Source organism: Salvelinus namaycush, chromosome 14 (assembly GCF_016432855.1).
Source record: "Salvelinus namaycush isolate Seneca chromosome 14, SaNama_1.0, whole genome shotgun sequence".
Lineage (NCBI taxonomy): Eukaryota > Metazoa > Chordata > Actinopteri > Salmoniformes > Salmonidae > Salvelinus > Salvelinus namaycush.
Window position 1 is genome coordinate 27,628,873 of NC_052320.1, and position 22,224 is coordinate 27,651,096.

Here is a 22,224-nt window from a genome sequence, read left to right on the forward strand (position 1 = left end):
CGTGTTAACGATGGCGGATTGATTGATTTACACGTTTTTCATATATATTTTTTCCAGATGAGTTATCAGAAGATAATCGTCCAGCCCATTGGGTATCTCACTACACCCCCATATGCCATGTCTTGAAGACAGACGGATTCCAAGTTTACATTGTAATACTTCTGACAGTAAACGTTCTAGCTCCGCCCACAACTTCCGGACTTCATAGCATTAAACAAAAGCATGGATTATTGAGTCTTAATTAGTTTTACACTTAGGGATATCTTTGTATGTATTTCTTTGATTATTTTGGTACCTGTAACCGCCCCCCTTTTAAAAATAAAGACTCAATTAAATAAAAGGTTGGTCACAAAAAAGCATGGAGGACCACAACCAGGACACACTCATCCAAACACACACTTATGCCAGCACGCAGGCAAGTACACAGTCACGGATGCACACGCACACACACACACACACACCTGCTTCAGTCCCGATGCTGCATTAGTGGCATTTTCGGCCTGGTTCTTGGCATCTTGGGCCATCTCCCTGTTCTGATCGGTCTTAGTTTTTAGTGCCTCTACCCCCATCGACAGGTTGGCCAGTCGCATCATAGCATCCATCTGCTTGACCTCCAGATCCTGAAGCTTCTCCTCCACCTGCACGGGGACACAACAAGATAGATAACAGAATGAAAAACACACACACACACTGTGGTGTGGCTGTGGACAGTAGTGTACCGTTGCGGTGGTGTTCCTGGTGCTGTTCAGGTTGTTCAGAGCGTGGGCCAGGGCTTTGGTTGCTTTCTGAATAGCCTTTTCAGACGCATCCAACGCCTGCTTAGTCATGTTGGCTGTGTCCTTCACTCCTTCTGCTCGTGTCCTTCAAACACACACAAGACATGTGTGAGACCGAGAGCTCTGCTGTTCTATGAAAACACTGTCTGTGCATGTCCCATGTTCTATCACATAGGCTAATAACAGAGTAACTACTGGTGAACAGACAAAGATCATCATCATTGACGTAGGAGTCTATACGTCTAAGTCTAATAGGCCTCTATTTGCCTCTTTCTCCCTCTGTCTTACTTGGCATCCTTAGCTCGGTTGAGCAGCTCCTTGGCCTGGTGGAGTTGCTGGGAGGTGTGGTTGAAGACCCCCTCTACATCTGTCAGGTTGTTAATGTTGTCTTTAATCTGCTGGACCATGCTGTCCAGAGTGGTTCTGTTGACAGGAAGAGATATGGCCAGCACCTGCTGAGCCACCTTCTCTATGCTCTCTGGGTCCGCACCCTCCTCTGTACACAACACACAGTGGAGAAGGACCATGATCAATTTCATATCATAAGACGTGTCCACAGAGAGAAGTTATCTGAAAGGTTACTGGCATTAACAAACCAGTCAGGAAATCTTTGATCTTCTGAATGAATTCCTTGAGTTTTTTATTGGAGTTTTCAAATAAGTCCTTCTTCTTCTGGGCTTTGTCCAGGGTGTCCATGGCTTGATTCTTCACATCCTGGGTCAGCATAGCAATGTCCTGGAGCTGGAAACATAAAACTGGGGATTACGGTATATGCAACACATATACAAAACATGCTAAGCTTACACTCACAAGAGCGCTGACAAACACATAATACATCCCCTTTTAGAGAAGTTAAATGGCAGATTTTGCGCAGCGATTCAGCTTATACTGAGATACAGTACATGCATGCAGAGGTATAGTACATGTGAGATATTTAGGCAGACAGACCTTCTTAGCCATACCCTGGAGATCCTCACTGGCAGTAGTCAGGTTGTCTGTGACATCATTGGCATGTTTCAGTCCCTTTAGGGAGGCGCTAACAGTCCCGTCACACCCGTCCCCTCCACACACTCGCCGACCGTCATTGTCACGACAACCAGCACCCCCACATGGGCTGTCGTGACATTTGCCATTGGAGCTGGCATTGGAATGGCCACCACATACCTGGAAGAAAAACAACAACACAGGCAGGGTCAGAGTCAGACACAGAGAGCTACAGGGAACATATCTAGGGCAGGGATAGTGTAACAGTTGTCACTAGTGAAATCATGACAGGTCTGACAGTTAGCTCTATGTGACAGGGATGACCGTCCTGCTAAGAAAGGCGACTAGCTTCCCTTTAGGATACAGACCCCACTACATTGTCCCCTACAGCCCCCTACTGTCACGCCCTGACCTTAGTTGTCTATGTTTTCTGTATTATTTTTGGTCAGGTCAGGGTGTGACGAGGGTGGGTATGTGTGTTTTTTGTCTTGTCTAGGGTTGTTGTATATCTATGGGGTTTTTGTATGTCTAGGTAATGTAGGTCTATGGTAGTCTGAATTGGTTCCCAATCAGAGGCAGCTGTTTATCGTTGTCTCTGATTGTGGATCCTATTTAGGATGCCATTTTCCATTTTGGTTTTGTGGGTTATTGTCTATGCGTAGTTGCATGTCAGCACTCGGTTTAAATAGCTTCACGTTAGTTTGTTTAGTGTTTATTCGTTTATTAAAATAGTATGTAGTCATATCACGCTGCGCCTTGGTCTCCTCATTACGACGAACGTGACACCTACACTCTTAGAAAAAAGTGTTATTTGTTTGTCCCTATAGGATAACAAGTTTTGGTTTCAGGTAGAAAGAACCCTTTGGTGGTGAAAAAAGTTATACTTAGAACCTTTTTGTGTTGAAAGAGTTCCACGTAGAACTTTGTAAAAATGAAAGAGTTCCACGTAGAACTTTGTATTAGTGAAAGAGTTCCACGTAGAACTTTGTATTAGTGAAAGAGTTCCATATAAGACTTTGTATTAGTGAAAGAGTTCCACGTAGAACTTTGTATTAGTGAAAGAGTTCCACGTAGAACTTTGTATTAGTGAAAGAGTTCCACGTAGAACTTTGTATTAGTGAAAGAGTTCCATATAAGACTTTGTATTAGTGAAAGAGTTCCACGTAGAACTTTGTATTAGTGAAAGAGTTCCACGTAGAACTTTGTATTAGTGAAAGAGTTCCACGTAGAACTTTGTATTAGTGAAATAATTCCATGTAGAACTTTGTATTAGTGAAATAATTCCATGTAGAACTTTGTATTAGTGAAAGTGTTTTACTTTGAACCAACAAAAACATTTTTTTCAGAGGGTTCCCCTTTTGGGGACATTTTTTGAACGGCTATAGTTAGCACCTTCTTTTCTAAGAGTGTACCTTGTGGCTCAGGTGGTGGACTTTCTTGTCTACGTCCTGGGCTTTGTTCTGCAGCTCTGACAATGATTTCTTCTGGGCCGCCACCGTGCGCAGGAACTTATCCCGCCTCTTGTTCAGAAGGTCCTCGGTGTGTGCGCGTGTTGCTTTAGACTCCTCCACGGGGCTGAAAGGACCAGACACTGAGGAGCTGCACTTCTGTTGAGCCTTCTGGGACTCACTGTAGTACTTCTTCACATTGTCAAACTGATCTGGGACGGGACAAGAACAAGGCGAAAGACATGAATGAAAGAGACTAACTGAAGAGTAAATAAATGTGTATGTGTGCCAGTGTGGGTACCTTTGTATGTGCACTACATCTTAATGCGTGTGTTTAATTATACTAGAAGTCCCCATAAGAATAGTAAACAAACAAAAAGTGGACTAATAGGGTTAAGGTTAGAATTAGGCTTAGGGTTAGGAGCTAGGGTTAGGGTTAAGGTTAGGTTTTCGGGGTAAGGGTTAAGTTTATGGTTAGGGGTTAAGGAAAATAGTATTTTGAATGAGACTGAATTGTGTGTCCCCACAATGTTAGTTGTACAAGACTGTGTGTACATGTGTGTGTGAGTGTCAAGTGTATATGTGTCTATGTGTCTGTTTTGGTGACTGGGGAAGAAGAGCGGGTCTAGAGGAAGGCGTTACCTTGGAAACCAGAGCTGATGTTGTTCTCCTGTTTTTGGCGGTGGTGCATCAGAGTGGTGTTGAGGTCCCTGAGTTCTCTCTCCATCTGGGTCAGGTTCCTCCTTAGTACCTCGTCCTGCACCGCTGTCCCATTCAGCTCCCGGGCCACACCCATCAAACGGCCGTCAGTCAGAGCTATCTCTGCTCTGGAATGCCACATAGTCGTGTTGGACTTCTGACTTCTCATATGACTCAGTCCATAGTCAGTGGGCATTGTCATTTTCACACAGAATCCTGTTTTATGTATGTACTTTGTTAGTATGTCATCAGTGGATTGAACTTCTCTACACTGCAAGAGGTCAAAGAGCACTTCCAGTCTAGTACCATCTACAGTACATTACAGTATGACGCTGTTACCTGAGGTCATCGATGGACTGGCCAATCAGCTGGTGTAGTCTGTCCCAGTCTCCGTCTCGGATCAGGTCCTGTACCTGGGCCAGTTTGTTCTCCAGCTCGCTGATGCGTTTGTCTCCCACCCCGGGCGTCTCTCCGCTCTCCAGGATCTTGTGGATTTCATGGTGGATGTGGTCCAGGTCCCGGCGGATCATACACACTGCATCGTCCCAGAGCTCAAAGCAGGGGTGGCACCGGACACACTTAGGGAAAACCCCGGTGAACCCGCGGGCACACTCGTCACACTGCCGCCCCACCGCCCCCTCCCTACACTCACACACCCCCGTCACACGGTCACACTGGGCCATCTCCGAGCCCAAAGGGTGACAGTTACACTCTGAGGGAAGAGGGAGAGGGAGTAGAGAGATGGAGAGAGATGGAGAGGGGGAGATTGATGGAGAGGGGGAGAAAGATGGAGAGAGAGTAGAGAGATGTAGGGAGATGGAGAGGAAGTAGAGAGATGGAGAGGGGGAGAGATGGAGAGGGGGAGAGAGATGGAGAGGGCGTAGAGCGATGGAGAAGGAGTAGAGAGATGAGAGGGGGAGAGAGATGTGGCAGTAGAGAAATGGAGAGGGGGAGAGAGATGGAGAGGGAAAGAGAGATGGAGAGGGAGTAGAGAGATGGAGAGGGAAAGAGAGATGAAGAGGGGGAGAGAGATGGAGAGGGAGTAGAGCGATGGAGAGGGAGAGAGATGGAGAGGGAAAGAGAGATGGAGAGGGGGAGAGAGATGGAGAGGGAGTAGATAGATGGAGAGGGAAAGAGAGATAGAGAGATGGAGAGGGAAAGAGAGATGAAGAGGGGGAGAGAGATGGATAGGGAGTAGAGCGATGGAGAGGGAGAGAGATGGAGAGGGAAAGAGAGATGAGAGGGAAAGAGAGATGAAGAGGGGGAGAGAGATGGAGAGGGAGTAGATAGATGGAGAGGGAAAGAGAGATAGAGAGGGAAAGAGAGATGGAGAGGGAAAGAGAGATGGAGAGGGAGTAGAGAGATGGAGAGGGACAGAGAGATGGAGAGGGGGAGAGAGATGGAGAGGGGGAGAGAGATGGAGAGGGAGTAGAGAGATGGAGAGAAGAAGAGGGAGTAGAGAGATGGAGAGGGAGTAGAGAGATGGAGAGGGGGAGAGAGATGGAGAGGGAAAGAGAGGGAGAGGGGGAGAGATGGAGAGGGAGTAGAGAGATACACATGAAGATATACATAGTGAATATGAAGATGGCAGTAATGCAGAATATAGAATTAAAGACATACTTTGAAAAACTTATTGAACTGTGTCATGTGATCACCTTCACACTGCACACGTGGGTCTCCCCAATGGAACTGCTCACACTCAGTGCACTGCCTTCCCCCAAAGCCTTGCTGACAGTGACACTGTCCACTAAACTACAGGCAGACAGAGAGGGATACCACTGATAAAGTCAAGTACACGAAACAAAAGTATGTAAAACTGCCTTTCCCAACTATAGGGCCTACCATGTTGCAATGTGATCCCATAGCGTGCAGAGGGTGGCAGCCACACCGCTCACACCCTCTGTCTGTGCCATAGTTCCAGTAGTCGGGGGCACACTGGTCACAGTTGTGGCCGACCACGTTGTCCCGACACGGGCATGCTCCTGTCTGTCTGTCACAGTGGCAATGACCGGCAGTGCAGTAGGACTGCTGTGTACCTGCTGTTACACATGTGCAACCTGCAGATGGAATAAGACACAAATGTCAGACACAATACAACACTCACAGAGCAGAGAAGGTTGTACTATATAATTGAGCGAATGTGCCCTGCAGACACGTATCATCACAAATGCCAATTGTTTGTTTCCAGTGGGCATGACCAGTCCCTTACACACATAAGAAAACGCAGACAGAGAACTCATTAGAGGTTCAACCATCTATTGTCATGTAGTAACTCACGCCTGCAGTCCTGGGCCAGGGCGTTGCCGAAGTAACCACGTTTACAGTCGGAGCAGGAGGCGCCGTCCGTGTTGTACAGGCACCTCAGGCATTGTCCTGTCCTGGGGTCACATGACTCTGGGTCCTGGGTGTCGATGTTGCCACTGCACTGGCAGGGGTGGCACTGCCCGCCTGGGTGCTCAGTGTTGCCATAGTAACCAGGGGCACAGCGTTCACAGCGAGGGCCTAGGGTAGGGGTTAGGTTAGAGTTGAGGGGTTAGGGTTAGGTAAATAAGTGAAATGCCGATAAACCAAGCTAGGATGCATTTTTTGTGAGCTAAACTGTATCATTGGGACTCACCTGTATATCCCTGTTTACAGTTGCAGAGGATCTGATTGGATGAGATGTCAGTGTGACAGGAGTCCCCATTGGAGTGTCCACTTCCTGGGTTCCCAGGACAGGGACATGGTCGACAGTGATCTCCAGACCCCAGCACTGGGTTCCCAAAGAAACCATTCACACACCTGGGCAGGGAGGGACAGAACATGTGTATTTGAGTATTGTGCATTACCCATCATCATACTATTATCTATTGGACTATTACTGATCAAACAACTATCTGATCCAACCACACTACCCTGTCTATCTCACTCCCGCTGCCCACCTTTCACAGTACTGTCCATCAGTGTAGTCTCTGCAGGTCTGGCACTCCCCTGTCTGCGGGTTGCAGTCATCAGTGTGACCGTTACACTGGCATGGCCTGCAGCTGGGGAAGCCCCACTGGCCAGGCTGGCAGTCTGAACACTGGCGCCCACTGGCCCCCTGTCTGCACGGGCACTGCCCCGTCACCGGGTCACACTGGTGCCCCAGAGAGCCCTGGGAATGGCAGTCACAGGCTGTGAAGGGAGAGGAAGAAAGAGAGAAGGGGAAATAGTATTTTGGATGTTGTGTGAGGTTATCCAATGTTTGACACACACAAGATGTAGCACATGCCATATATAGTATTCCATGACATAGACTGACCAGCTGAATCCAGGTGAAAGACATGATCCCTTATTGTCACTTGTTAAATCCACTTCAATCAGTGTAGATGAAGGGGAGGAGACAGGTTAAACAATGATTTTTAAGCCTTGAGGCAATTGAGACATGGATTGTGTATGTGTGCCATTCAGAGGTTGAATGACAAAAGATGTAAGTGCCTTTGAACGGGGTATGGTAGTAGGTGCCAGGCACACCGGTTTGTGTCAAGAACAGCAACGCTACTGGGTTTTACACGCTCAACAGTTTCCTGTGAAACTGTGTGTATCAAGAATGGTCCACCACCCAAAGGACATATATATATATATATATACACTGAGTGTACAAAACATTATGAGTTGAATCCCCTTTTCCCTTCAGAACCGCCTCAATTTGTCAGGGCGTGGCCCCTACAAGGTGTCAAGAGCATTCCACAGGGATGCTGGCCCATGTTGACTCCAATGCTTCCCACAGTTGTGTCAAGTTGGCTGGATGTCCTTTGGGTGGTGGACCATTCTTGATACACACAGGAAACTGTTGAGCGTGTAAAACCCAGTAGCGTTGCTGTTCTTGACACAAACCGGTGTGCCTGGCACCTACTACCATACCCCGTTCAAAGGCACTTACATCTTTTGTCATTCAACCTCTGAATGGCACACATACACAATCCATGTCTCAATTGCCTCAAGGCTTAAAAATCATTGTTTAACCTGTCTCCTCCCCTTCATCTACACTGATATATATATATATACAGTGCCTTCGGGAAAGTATTCAGACCCCTTGATTTTTTACACATTTTGTTACCTTACAGCCCTATTCTAAAATGGGTTAAATATCAATCTACACACAGTACCCCATTATGAAAAAGCGAAAACAGGTTTTTAGAAATGTTTGCAAATATATTACAAATAAAAACAGAAATACCTTATTTACATAAGTATTCAGACCCCTTGCTATGAGACTAGAAATTGAGCTCAGGTGTGTCCTGTTTCCATTGATCATACTTGAGATGTTTCTCCAACTTGATTGGAGTCCACCTGTGGTAAATTCAATTGATTGGACATGATTTGGAAAGGCACACACCTGTCTATATAAGGTCTCAAAGTTGACAGTGCAGGTCAGAGCAAAAACCAAGCCATGAGGTCGAAGGAATTGTCCGTAGAGCTCAGAGATAGGATGTGTCGAGGCACAGATCTGGGGAAGGGTTCCAAAAAGCATTGAAGGTCCCCAAGAACACAGTGGCCTCCATCATTCTTAAATGGAAGAAGTTTGGAACCACCAAGAATCTTCCTAGAGCTGGCCGCCTGGCCAAACTGAGCAACCGAGGGAGAAGGGCCTTGGTCAGAGAGGTGGTCACTCTGACAGAGCTCTAGAGTTCCTCTGTGGAGATGGGAGAGCCTTCCAGAAGGACAACCATCTCTGCAGCACTCCACCAATCAGGCCTTTGTGGTAGAGTGGCCAGACGGAAGCCGCTACTCAGTAAAAGGCAGTTTTCCAAAAGGCACCTAAAGACTCTCAGACCATGAGAAGCAAGATTCTCTGGTCTAATGAAACCATGATTGAACTCTTTGGCCTGAATGCCAAGCGTCACGTCTGGAGGAAACCTGGCACCATCCCTACGGTGAAGCATGGTGGTGGCAGCATCATGCTGTGGGGATGTTTTCAGCGGCAGGGACTGGGAGACTAGTCAGGATCGAGGGAAAGATGAACGGAGCAAAGTACAGAGATATCCTTGATGAAAACCTGCTCCAGCGCGCTCAGGACCTCAGACTGGGGTGAAGGTTCACCTTCCATCAGGAAAACGACCCTAAACACACAGCCAAGACAACGCAGGAGTGACTTTGGGACAAGTCTCTGAATGTCCCTGAGTGGCCCAGCCAGAGCCTAGAGTGGGAACCCTATCGAACATCTCTGGAGAGAGCTGAAAATAGCTGTCCAGCAATGCTCCCCATCCAACCTGACAGAACTTGAGAGGATCTGTAGAAACTCCCCAAATACAGGTGTGCCAAGCTTGTAGCGTCACACCCAAGAAGACTTGATGCTGTAATCGCTGCCAAAGGTACTTAAACAAAGTACTGAGTAAAGGGTCTGAATACTTATGTAAATGTGATGTTTAAGTTTTTTATTTTCAATAAATGAGCAAACATTTCGAAAAACCTGTTTTTGCTTTGACATTATGCGGTATTGTGTGTAGATTGGCTGTAAAGTAACAAAATGTGGAAAAAGTCAAATGGTCTGAATACTTTCCGAAGGCATTGTATATATATATATTAAACAAAGATATGATTCATGACTGAAAGATGCCAGTGCTCACTCACCAGTACAGCCATATGGTCCAAAGCCGTAAGTGCCAGGTGCACACTGGTCACACCGTTGTCCAATCACGTTGGGTTTACAGCGACACTGACCTCCGACCCTGTCACACTCAGCACTGAGAGACCCCTGGGGGTCGCACTGACATTCTGTAGGGAACATGAGAGGAGAAGAAAAGTGTTTAGTCAAACAAGCCATGGGTGATGGCATACGGAGACCATATCAAATGGTGTTACAACAGAGTTACATTCAGTGTTGCCAATTTAGCAACGTGGTCGCTATATTTAGTAAATTTGCAGGCCACTCCAGCTAATTTTATTGGTAAAAGAGGCTAGTGACAAATGCACAACTTTTCAGGCTTCTTTTGAGGAGTTTTGCCACTGAGAATTTCTATGGTTTTGATAGAATTTAGTGACTTTGAGTGGGAGAAGCTGTCTGGGCAACAAAGTCACAGCAACGGTACACACACAGGCAGAGAAGCTCAAGGGGAGGGGGTGCGTGGCGGGAGAGGAAGCGAAAACGCTACGTCGGGGACCGCAGCAAATTGATGCTGTGACGTCGTCGCAAAACGCAATCTAGCGACTTCTAGCACCAAATCAAGGAGCCAACAGCGATTCTTACTGAAACATTGTTGCCAACACTGGTTACATTGTGTTACTGATTATAGTGCAGCTTGTAATAGTAGATTGGTAAGTAAAGTGATTCAATAGTTGGACCGGAGAAGTATTTGACACCCATTATTCGATAAGAAGGCATTAATGGAGGTGTTGCCTAATGTTCCCTTTCCTTTGATATTTGACCCCTGACCCCCCGGTTCAGTGTGTGGCTGTGCAGAGTGTCCACTCACGCAGAGCTCCATCATGCAGGATGGCAGAGATGCTGCAGATGAGCTTGGTGCACATCTCTGCCAGCATGGGCATGGGCATGGCCATGAAGGAGTCCAGACACATGTAGCGCACCATCTCATCACGGCGCTCCTCCGCCGCGGGGTCGTTACCCTGGAAACCAAGCAGCTCCGTGTACTTGGGGATCAGCACCAGCTGGGGAGGAATGGAGGGATGAAAGGTAGTAAAGAAGGTGAGTGAGAGGTGAAAGGAGGTGAAATGTAAAGTGAATTTGGTAACTATTGCGGTCTTACTCTTAATGTAAGTGCACTTTTGTATTCAGACCACTAGGTTGCGGTATCTGGTCAATAGTTATTATCACATCACTGCTGATTGTTCCCTCACACACATAAAACGGTCATTTTGCTTCCTGTTTTACATGAGCTCCATCTAATGCGGGGCTGTCATGCCAGAGTCTGACTGACTCACCGAATCAACAAGGATGAAAGCGGTCAGGTGTCTCTGGGACACTCCGTGGCGCTGGAATCTGATGGCCACGACATAACGGTTACTGGGCTCAAAGCAGAAAGGCCTGGGCATCTGGACATACCTGTTGGGTCACACAAAGAGATTCTCTTAGCAGACACTCTGATATGACATTGTTCCTGTGTGAGTTGTGACACAGCCGTATGGCCCTTTAAAGATGAAAAGAAATACAGGCAGAAAAATAAAAGTGAAAGAAATCAAAGCTAGCCTTGTCACCAGATGACGCACAGACTTTGGCAGCAGCTAATTGGGATCCATAATAAATACAAATACAAAAACACATTCACGCCCACAAACACAATACAAACACAAATACTCACCCACAGACACTATACAAACACACATACTCACCCACAGACACTATACAAACACACATACTCACCCACAGACACTATACAAACACAAATACTCACCCACAGACACTATACAAACACACATACTCACCCACAGACACTATACAAACACACATACTCACCCACGGACCCTATACTCACCCACAGACACTATACAAACACACATACTCACCCACAGACACTATACAAACACACATACTCACCCACAGACACTATACAAACACAAATACTCACCCACAGACACTATACAAACACACATACTCACCCACAGACACTATACAAACACACATACTCACCCACGGACCCTATACTCACCCACAGACACTATACAAACACACATACTCACCCACAGACACTATACAAACACACATACTCACCCACAGACACTATACAAACACACATACTCACCCACAGACACTATACAAACACACATACAGTAGGGACAGGGACAGGATGAAACAGAGAGGTCTGGGACCCCTTGATTGAAAGAGACAGATGAACAGTCTCTGTCAGAGGGCCTTTCTCCTCCTGCTCTTCAACACTGGTAAACAGACAACAGAAGGAGACACAGACGTGGTAACAAAAAACCTATCCATTGTGTGTTTTTAGATGTGCTGCATTCCACAGAAACTAATTGCACACAAATAATTGAGGACAGGTCTTTGAGTTCATAAAGAGGAGGAGTTTATACCCCACCACCTTTTTAATCGCTCTACTCTCAACAAAGACTGTGTGATCCAGTCTACCAGCCACTGTATGCCTAGTGCCCTCCTTGTTTGCCCTCTTTGCCCTGGCATCCTGTCTGACTTCTGACTCGCTGTCTGTGTTTTGGGTCACTTTGCTAATTGGTTCTGCCTGAGGCACCAATCATAGAGCAGAACAGCAGGGGGAGCCACGGTCCAGTGAGCCAGTAAGATCCGGGCTAGGGAAAGAACTCTTCGTTACACTAAAGTTCATTCTAAGGGAAGTTTCTCAACATGTATAGGTTGGTTGACCAGAGAATAGCCGGGGTACAGACCATACTAGGCAGGTAAAAACAGAGAGGTAGACCGTCAGAGTCTTTATTAGATGGGGTGGAGAAGGAGAGGAAGAGTTGGACTGGCCAGTCTCCATGGTGATGGTTGACAGAGTGTGAGAGAATGAGTGTGGACAAAGAGCATGCTGCACGACAGGCGCGTCCATATACAGAGGAATGTGGTGGCAGGACTATTTCCCAAAGCAAAGTTCAGAGGAACGGAACACAACAAGGACTACATCTTTATTGCTGATAGCAAACAGTGTACTGTATATTACCTGTAATCAAGTACATGTTCTCCTATTCACTGTAAGGCCCCCCTCCCGGGTGAACAGTCATTGTGAACAGCCATACACACAGGGAACATTTTCTCAGACAAATCATTCATGCGTTATCTTCTGGCAAGCTTTTATCGTAACCATCTGCAATCTCAAGGAGGCGCTCAGCTAAATAAATGTAAAACGAACTCAGTGAACCGACAGGAACTTGCTCTCACCTAGACTGGGCGTTTTCACGGTTACTCAATCTCAATACACTATCAATTTACTTTAACAGAAGAATGTGCTCTCACACCCATGTGTTTGGCCAGAACCAAGTTACAGGAGACAGTATGTTGGCTCCTCTGTATCCTAACAGTGAAATATCCAAAATACCCCTTCAGGAATGTTGTGAAATCCTTAGTTACCAGATGATCAGCTGGATTGTAAACATTGCTAGAGGTTTAGATAATATAATAGGAGTCACTGTTAGATTTATACCTGGGTAATAAGCAAAAGACCACACACACACTGATATACAGGTTGGCACACGTTAATGACACATATATGGGAAACATACACAACAATTAAAACCTGTACTAAAACCCTCTCTCTCTCTCTCACCCTAAAACTCTCTCTCTCATGCACACGCACACACACGTACACACACGTACACACACGTACACACACATGCTGTAGGTGTCAGTAGTACCTCCTGTTGTGCGGCAGGGTGACAGTGTAGAGCTGTTCAGTGGGAAGCAGGTTGCCACAGCGGGAGCTGGTGGGCAGCAGCAGGGAGGTAACACTCACTATGGTCTCCCAGTCCTCAGTAGACTACACACACACATAACAGACAGTGTTTTAAAGGTAGGAAGCAGCATTTGTTTTACACTGTTCCATTGTTACACTGTTGCATTGTTCCTGCACTGACACTCGCCCTTGTCTTTTCTTACCAGCACCGGCTTTGCTGATGTCTGCTTTATTGAGGAACGGTTTGAATTACTATGACTGTGATATGTGATTGTCCCACCTAGCTATCTTAAGATGAATGCACTAAGTTGCTCTGGAGAAGAGCGTCTGCTAAATGACTAAAATGTAAATGTCAAATGTAATCACAATTATCATTTCCAACTACCCCCTGTGGAGAACATAAAATGAGGGAGACGACATTCAGACATTTTATTTCAGATGGTGTAATCTTGTCATACTGTAATATTGTACATTGGGTTTGAATTAAGGTGCCATTCTGAAAGTATACAGACCCCTTCACTTTTTCCACATTTTGTTACGTTACAGCCTTATTCTAAAATTGATTTAAAATATATATATAAATATATCAATCTATACACAATAACCCATAATGACAAAGCAAAAACAGGTTTTTATAAATTCATATATATAAAAAAACAGTATTGACCCTTTACTCAGTACTTTGTTGAAACACCTTTGGCAGCGATTACAGCCTTGTGTCTTCTTGGGTATGATGCTACAAGCTTGGCACACCTGTATTTGGGGAGTTTCTCCCATTCTTCTCTGCAGATCCTCTCAAGCTCTGTCAGGTTGGATGGGGAGCGTCGCTGCACAGCTATTTTTAGGTTTCTCCAGAGATGTTCGATCGGGTTGCTTAGGGTCGTTGTCCTGTTGGAAGGTGAACCTTCGCCCCATTCTGAGGTCCTGAGCGCTCTGGAGCAGGTTTTCATCAAGGATCTCTCTGTACGTTGCTCTGTTCATCTTTCCCTCGATCCAGTCCCTGCCACTGAAAACATCCCCACAGCATGATGCGGGTTTCCTCCAGACATGACGCTTGGCATTCAGGCCAAAGAGTTCAATCATGGTTTCATCAGACCAGAGATTCTGGTTTCTCATGGTCTGAGAGACCTTTAGCGGGCTCTCATGTGCCTTTTACTGAGAAGTGGCTTCGGTCTAGCCACTCTACCATAAAGGCCTGATTGGTGGAGTGCTGCAGCGATGGTTGTCCTTCTGTTATGTTCTCCCAACTCCACAGAAGAACTCTAGAGCTTTGTCAGACTGACCATTGGGTTCTTGGTCACATCCCTGGCCAAGTCCCTTCTCCCCTGATTGCTCAGTTTGGCCGGGTGGCCAGCTCTAGGAAGAGTCTTGGTGGTTCCAAACTTCTTCCATTATTCTTCCAAGAATAATGGAGGCCACTGTCTTCTTGGGGACCTTCAATGCTGCAGAAATATTTTTGTACCCTTCCCAGATCTGTGCCTCGACACAATCCTGTCTCGGAGCTCTACGGACAATTCTTTCGACCTCATGGCTTGGTTTTTGCTCTGACATACACTGTCAACTGTGGCTCCTTATATAGACAGGTGTGTGCCTTTCCAAATCATGTCCAATCAATTTAATTTACCACAGGTAGACTCCAATCAAGTTGTAGTAACATCTCAAGGATGATCAATAGAAACAGGATGCACCTGAGCTCAATTTCGAGTCTCATAGCAAAGGGTCTGAATACTTATGTAAATAAGGTATTTCAGTTTTTTATTTGTAATACATTTGCAAGCATTTCTAAAAACCTCTTTTCGCTTTTTCATTATGGGGTACTGTGTGTAGATTGATGAGGAAAACAATTAATTTAATCAATTTCAAAATATGGCTGTAATGTAACAAAATGTGAAAAAATTCAAGGGGTCTGAATACTTTCTGAATACACTGTATATGGTTCATTGTGGGGAAGACATGGAGGAACTCTGAGAGTGTACCTCTGGCTCATAGCGGATCATGATGTCATACTCCATGGCATGGGGGATGTTGTCTATTGTGAAGACCAGTCCAGCGCCATCCTTGACCCGGGCAAAACCAGGTCCAGTCCAGGTGACCATGTGACCCTGAGATCTCTCCCTGTGAACACTCCTTACATCAGGCTGGAACACACACATAGAAGATGACCCGTGAACAAACACGATTAACTGGACCCTCAAAGTCAACAGGTGTACATTCCTGCCTGCATACTGAACTATGCCAACAAGAGGAGTCAAGTGAACAGCATCTAAAACAGCCCTGTTTAGTCATCCTTGACAGGTAATCTAGTCTGTGGTGGAGGAGAGAGACTATCCAGGGAGCTGGTTAAACAAACACATACCTGTATGGACTGTATGGGTGGACTCAGATTCCTGCTGTCAAGCCCTGGTTGCCTGCGCCCACAGCCCACCCCATAACCACCTGACTAGTCTATGGAATATGTCTGTGTGGAGACATTCTCCACTATCTCTACCATGTGCGGACCACTTTCACTGAGATATATCAACAGAGCTCTTTAAATTGCACTGAAAAACCTAAACATCCCAATCGCTCTGTATGTGATAATGTAATCATTCAGCCGATATGAAATCGCTTTGCCGTGGTTCAAGGCAAAGGGAAATCAGAGGGAACCATAGAGGTCAGTAGTAGTATTTATTTATATGAAGGGAACAGACAGGGAGTGTTACCGTTTGCTGCAGCTGGCGGATGCGTCTCAGTGCTGCCCTCTGCTGCTGGGTGGTGGCGATGCGTCTGTGGCGTCTGTGTCTCCTCAGCTGGTTGTTGAGGTGCTCCACACAGTCAATCTCAGCCTGGGGCCTGGCCTTGCCCTGGGGAGAGGAGAGGTGGAGGAGAGGATTAGTTCAACTGATTTACTGACTACCGACTTTATAGACTTAGCGTACCTGCCTTGCTAGGAGCTGTACCTTGACTAGGCTGAAACGAGTGACCATGAGGATATTAAATGGAAACTTTTACATTCATTCCAACAGAGAGAGAGAGAGAGAAAGAAAGAAAGAAAGAAAGAAAGAAAGAAAGAAAGAAAGAAAGAAAGAAAGAAAGAAAGAAAGAAAGAAAGAGAGAGAGAGAGAGAGAGAGAGAGAGAGAGAGAGAGAGAGAGAGAGAGAAGAAAGAAAGAAAGAAAGAAAGAAAGAAAGAAAGAAAGAAAGAAAGAAAGAAAGAAAGAAAGAAAGAAAGAAAGAAAGAAAGAAAGAAAGAAAGAAAGAAAGAAAGAAAGAAAGAAAGAAAGAGAAAGTGCATGTGAGGGACTGGTGCTGTTAAGAGATATTTTTAAATCGTGTGTGTGTGGGAGAGAGAGAAAGAGGCAGAGAGCTGTGGCTTTGTGTGTGTGTATGTGTGTGGCAGGCAGCACTAACTCTCTGTGACAGGCTGGCATCTCCTCTACCGTCTGATCTTTTTCCGGGTCACTTCAGCTCTGGGCCAGTGTCATAGCTCTGAGTGTCTGTCTATGAGCTACTGCGCTCCGCTCTGTCTGCAGGCCCACTGCACACTACTACTGTAGCTAACAGACAAAACATACGCCAGCCAACACGCTTATCTGACCTCTGATATACACATCATGCTGCCACCCTCATCTAATGCAAGGTCGCCCTCAAAAGAGTAGAGTTTGAATGACGCTATGAAATCTGAGAAAACCTGATCAATCAATCAATCAAATGTATTTTATAAAGCCCTTTTTACATCAGCAGTTGTCACAAAGTGCTTTACAGATACCCAGTCTGAACAGCAAGCAATGCTGAAGCACAAGCACAATGGCTAGGAAAAACTGCCTAAAAGGCAGGAATCTAGGAAGAAACCTAGAGAGGAACCAGGCTTAGAGCTGATGCTAAGCATGAACTGATGCCATGTCAATAAAAAGAGAAAGAGACGCCAGGAAATCAGAAAGTATAACCAGTATCATGTTAGCTAGAGAGAGAGGGGATGTGGTGCAAGAGAGAATAATGTTTATTATCACATGACCACCCTTGACACCACATGACCACCCCTGACACCACATTATAGTAAATAACGTTTTCAAAAGTGACAACACACTAACCCCTGAGTCCAGCTACTGCATGACCCACAATCCCCTGGTCCTGAACTCTATTGTACTCTACAAACAGATTCTTACATAATATATCTCATACTTTCACATTCCTTATTTAAATTGAGCTTTTGTCGGGGATGTTGAGGCTTGTCCTGGGGGAAGTGAGGAGACAGGAGGTATGATATGAGATAACATAACAGAGGCCTGCTGCCTGCAGCCGTTGTCTGTCTGTCTGTCTGTCTGTCTGTCTGATGTGTTCTGTTCTGTTCCAGCAACTGTCTGGGTGAGTAGGTGGGGGGTCTGTACACGCAGCAGGTAATCTGATTGAGCAATCTTACTCTCACATGGGTTGGAGGACAGAGAGGAGTGTAAACCCCTTTACCTTCCATAGTCCACACACACACACACACACACACACACACACACACACACACACACACACACACACACACACACACACACACACACACACACACACACACACACACACACACACACACACACACACACACACACACACACTCCTGAGTCGTGGGTCTGCCCACACAGAGACACATTCTCCTGGTCTGATACCCATCTCTCTAGCTCTGCCTGTACCTGCCAGGCACAGCTAAACGCAGTCAAACATCACAACAGGACCCAGATACAGACCTCAGATAGTGTTCCACACAGAGACTTAGCAGAACCGACACAGACATACAGTTTCTAATCCACTACGAATGACCTTGAATATGAAATAATACAATGAAATCTCCTTATGTTAACAACTTGTGCCCAAGACCAAATATTGGAAAAGTTTAGTCTGAAAACCCCATCGCACCGATATAGAATCACAAGGTCGGATCGTATATCAGTGAAAGGTGCTTACACACACTATTTAAAGCTCAAGAGAAAGTACCAAATCCACAGAAAGACCTTTCACTTCCTAACGGTCCTACAAATAAAGACTTAACATATTCCAAGGCAAGGACATAATATTCAAGGTTTGTACATTTAGCAGTGAAGCAGGCGAGAGCTGTGAACAGCAAACACTGGTATGCTTTTAAGGACTAAGTTCACACTAGACTATACTCCATTTACATCTATCAATAGTGCCCTATCGTACAGTTGTTCTGTTTGCACTCTATATGCTTACCGGGAGGTTGTGGTCACTAGGTGAGTGGCCAACGGCGTCCTCTGCCTCATATTTGTAGTAGTCTAGCGGGGCACAGAAGTACCCAGGCTGCACGTCAGAACACTGACGACCAATCAGGTGCCTCCTACAGTCACACTGGCCATTTTCTACCATACACCTGTGTACAGACAGACATACAGTATACACAGACGTCATAGCCTGGTTCATTCACAACTTACCAGTCAAGAAACGGTAAGAAAGATAGGCACGTACGATTATTCCATTTAACACCTAATAATGAATACTTGTAGCACACTAAGTGCTAAGTCCTATTCAGTGTCATTAATCACACACACACACACACACACACACACACACACACACACACACACACACACACACACACACACACACACACACACACACACACACACACACACACACACACACACACACACACACACAGTGAGAGAGAGAGAGAGAGAGAGAGAGAGAGAGAGAGAGAGAGAGAGAGAGAGAGAGAGAGAGAGAGAGAGAGAGAGAAGCAATTCTCCTGAAACGTCAGACGTACCTGTTGCTGTAGGCTCCACCAAAGTCACAGTCACATGCTCGGCAGCCTGCTAGGTCATTACCGAGACCCCAGTACTCCGGCTAAAAGGAGAGGACACACACAACATGGCGACCGCATCCTCAGAACCGAAACGCAATCCTTACAAGATGGAAGACGAGGCATCAGAATAGGCACGGCGTGTGAGATGGTGGACGATGGCTATATAAAGAGCACAGGGCCAGTCTTACCAGACACTGGTTGCAGTAGCGGCCTGTGACGTATCTCTTACAGGAGCAGTCCCCACTGATCTGGTCACATGGTGCTCCCAGCATTATGGTCCCACGAGGGTCACAGTTACACGCTGAGAGAAACAAACAGTAGACACATATATGGTTTACACTGTCTGCGGCAACACACACACACAGAGATGCATACACAGGTTAAGGTATACACACTCACGTTGGCAGCCCTGTGGGTCGTTGTGGGCCAGGCCGTAGTAACCCTCCTTGCAGTAGTCACAGCGGGTGGCCTTAACGTTGAGTTTACAGCGGCACTGCCCGGCAATCATGCCCATGTCCAGGTCTGTGTGGCTGTCACACACACCTCCCTCCATGGAGCCCACAGGATCACAGTCACACGCTGGGGACAGGGAGAGTGTGAATAGGACGATAGAGAGAGACAGAGAAACAGTCACACGATGAGAGTGGTGTGCAGAGAGACCAAAATGGGTCAAAAGTGAGTCGTCCATCTACACTGTGTTACCATAAACACATGGATAGTGATATGCAGACAGCAGAACATTAGATTGAAGTATTGTACTCCAGGTTTGCTCACCAGTACAAGCGGCGGGGTCTCTGATGTCCCTGCTGGGGTCCTTGTAGTAAAATGGTTTACACATCTCACAGTTGCGTCCCATGGTGTTGTGGAGACAGTGGTCACAGACGCCACCGCCGGCATTGCCCGTGGCCAGGTACACCGCCATGTCAAAGTGACACTGGCTGGCGTGGCCGTTACAGTTACATTCTAAGTAAAGAAGCAAAAAAAATCACAAACATCAGAAATGGTGCAGCATGTTGTTTCTGCGGCTGTGTGTATCCTGTAGTGTTACTTCTACATATACTGTAGTGTTACTTCTACATATCCTGTAGTGTTACTTCTACATATCCTGTAGTGTTACTTCTACATATCCTGTAGTGTTACTTCTACATATCCTGTAGTGTTACTTCTACATATACTGTAGTGTTACTTCTACATATCCTGTAGTGTTACTTCTACATATCCTGTAGTGTTACTTCTACATATACTGTAGTGTTACTTCTACATATACTGTAGTGTTACTTCTACATATCCTGTAGTGTTACTTCTACATATACTGTAGTGTTACTTCTACATATACTGTAGTGTTACTTCTACATATACTGTAGTGTTACTTCTACATATACTGTAGTGTTACTTCTACATATCCTGTAGTGTTACTTCTACATATCCTGTAGTGTTACTTCTACATATACTGTAGTGTTACTTCTACATATACTGTAGTGTTACTTCTACATATCCTGTAGTGTTACTTCTACATATCCTGTAGTGTTACTTCTACATATACTGTAGTGTTACTTCTACATATACTGTAGTGTTACTTCTACATATACTGTAGTGTTACTTCTACATATCCTGTAGTGTTACTTCTACATATACTGTAGTGTTACTTCTACATATCCTGTAGTGTTACTTCTACATATACTGTAGTGTTACTTCTACATATCCTGTAGTGTTACTTCTACATATACTGTAGTGTTACTTCTACATATCCTGTAGTGTTACTTCTACATATACTGTAGTGTTACTTCTACATATACTGTAGTGTTACTTCTACATATCCTGTAGTGTTACTTCTACATATACTGTAGTGTTACTTCTACATATACTGTAGTGTTACTTCTACATATCCTGTAGTGTTACTTCTACATATACTGTAGTGTTACTTCTACATATACTGTAGTGTTACTTCTACATATACTGTAGTGTTACTTCTACATATACTGTAGTGTTACTTCTACATATCCTGTAGTGTTACTTCTACATATCCTGTAGTGTTACTTCTACATATCCTGTAGTGTTACTTCTACATATACTGTAGTGTTACTTCTACATATCCTGTAGTGTTACTTCTACATATACTGTAGTGTTACTTCTACATATCCTGTAGTGTTACTTCTACATATCCTGTAGTGTTACTTCTACATATACTGTAGTGTTACTTCTACATATACTGTAGTGTTACTTCTACATATCCTGTAGTGTTACTTCTACATATCCTGTAGTGTTACTTCTACATATACTGTAGTGTTACTTCTACATATACTGTAGTGTTACTTCTACATATCCTGTAGTGTTACTTCTACATATCCTGTAGTGTTACTTCTACATATACTGTAGTGTTACTTCTACATATCCTCCTGTAGTGTTACTTCTACATATCCTGTAGTGTTACTTCTACATATACTGTAGTGTTACTTCTACATATCCTGTAGTGTTACTTCTACATATCCTGTAGTGTTACTTCTACATATACTGTAGTGTTACTTCTACATATCCTGTAGTGTTACTTCTACATATCCTGTAGTGTTACTTCTACATATCCTGTAGTGTTACTTCTACATATACTGTAGTGTTACTTCTACATATACTGTAGTGTTACTTCTACATATACTGTAGTGTTACTTCTACATATCCTGTAGTGTTACTTCTACATATACTGTAGTGTTACTTCTACATATACTGTAGTGTTACTTCTACATATACTGTAGGGTTGGACGACATCCACAGATTCCTCCCACTCCAAGTGAGTGTGTGTCGTCTTACCACTACAGGTGAGTAAAGTTTAGTCTCACCTCTGCATGTGTGAGGGTCGTTGGCCTCGGCTGGGCTCCAGGCCAGGTCGTTGTGGAAGTCTCTGCAGCGTTCACAGTTTAACCCCTCAGTGTTGTGTTTACACACACATCGCCCATGGATCTGACCAATCACAACACAAAAAGAAAACATGATAGCTACCATTGTCTCTTGGACATTTATCACAGTCATCGGCATATGCAATGACCAAGGGTTCCCACAGACAGACAACATATGACATTTTCATTTTTGTCATTTAGCAGACGCTCTTATCCAGACCGATTTACAGGAGCAATTAGGGTTAAGTACCTGGCTCAGGGGCACATTGGCAGATTTTAAACCCAGACGGCTCGGGATTCGAACCAGCGTCAT

At 45.1% G+C, this 22,224-nt stretch overlaps 1 protein-coding gene across 1 annotated transcript in view; it reads right to left on the minus strand.

The window, feature by feature from the left end:
- lamb2l (laminin, beta 2-like) overlaps positions 1 to 22,224 on the minus strand; it is a 30,611-nt gene that overhangs the window by 2,442 nt on the left and 5,945 nt on the right. Inside the window, exons 8-32 of the mRNA XM_039007427.1 lie at positions 21,855 to 21,975; positions 19,798 to 19,986; positions 19,423 to 19,602; positions 19,212 to 19,324; positions 18,985 to 19,064; positions 18,435 to 18,591; positions 15,942 to 16,082; positions 15,216 to 15,377; positions 13,202 to 13,323; positions 10,808 to 10,928; positions 10,342 to 10,534; positions 9,500 to 9,643; positions 6,829 to 7,060; positions 6,525 to 6,688; positions 6,185 to 6,409; positions 5,750 to 5,964; positions 5,563 to 5,659; positions 4,247 to 4,619; positions 3,851 to 4,035; positions 3,173 to 3,420; positions 1,725 to 1,940; positions 1,373 to 1,517; positions 1,065 to 1,272; positions 720 to 861; positions 462 to 638 (exon numbers count right to left, since the gene is read on the minus strand). Of these exons, the coding sequence (XP_038863355.1) occupies positions 462 to 638; positions 720 to 861; positions 1,065 to 1,272; positions 1,373 to 1,517; positions 1,725 to 1,940; positions 3,173 to 3,420; positions 3,851 to 4,035; positions 4,247 to 4,619; positions 5,563 to 5,659; positions 5,750 to 5,964; positions 6,185 to 6,409; positions 6,525 to 6,688; positions 6,829 to 7,060; positions 9,500 to 9,643; positions 10,342 to 10,534; positions 10,808 to 10,928; positions 13,202 to 13,323; positions 15,216 to 15,377; positions 15,942 to 16,082; positions 18,435 to 18,591; positions 18,985 to 19,064; positions 19,212 to 19,324; positions 19,423 to 19,602; positions 19,798 to 19,986; positions 21,855 to 21,975 (4,350 nt within the window). The remainder of the gene's footprint in view (positions 1 to 461; positions 639 to 719; positions 862 to 1,064; positions 1,273 to 1,372; positions 1,518 to 1,724; positions 1,941 to 3,172; positions 3,421 to 3,850; positions 4,036 to 4,246; positions 4,620 to 5,562; positions 5,660 to 5,749; positions 5,965 to 6,184; positions 6,410 to 6,524; positions 6,689 to 6,828; positions 7,061 to 9,499; positions 9,644 to 10,341; positions 10,535 to 10,807; positions 10,929 to 13,201; positions 13,324 to 15,215; positions 15,378 to 15,941; positions 16,083 to 18,434; positions 18,592 to 18,984; positions 19,065 to 19,211; positions 19,325 to 19,422; positions 19,603 to 19,797; positions 19,987 to 21,854; positions 21,976 to 22,224) is intronic.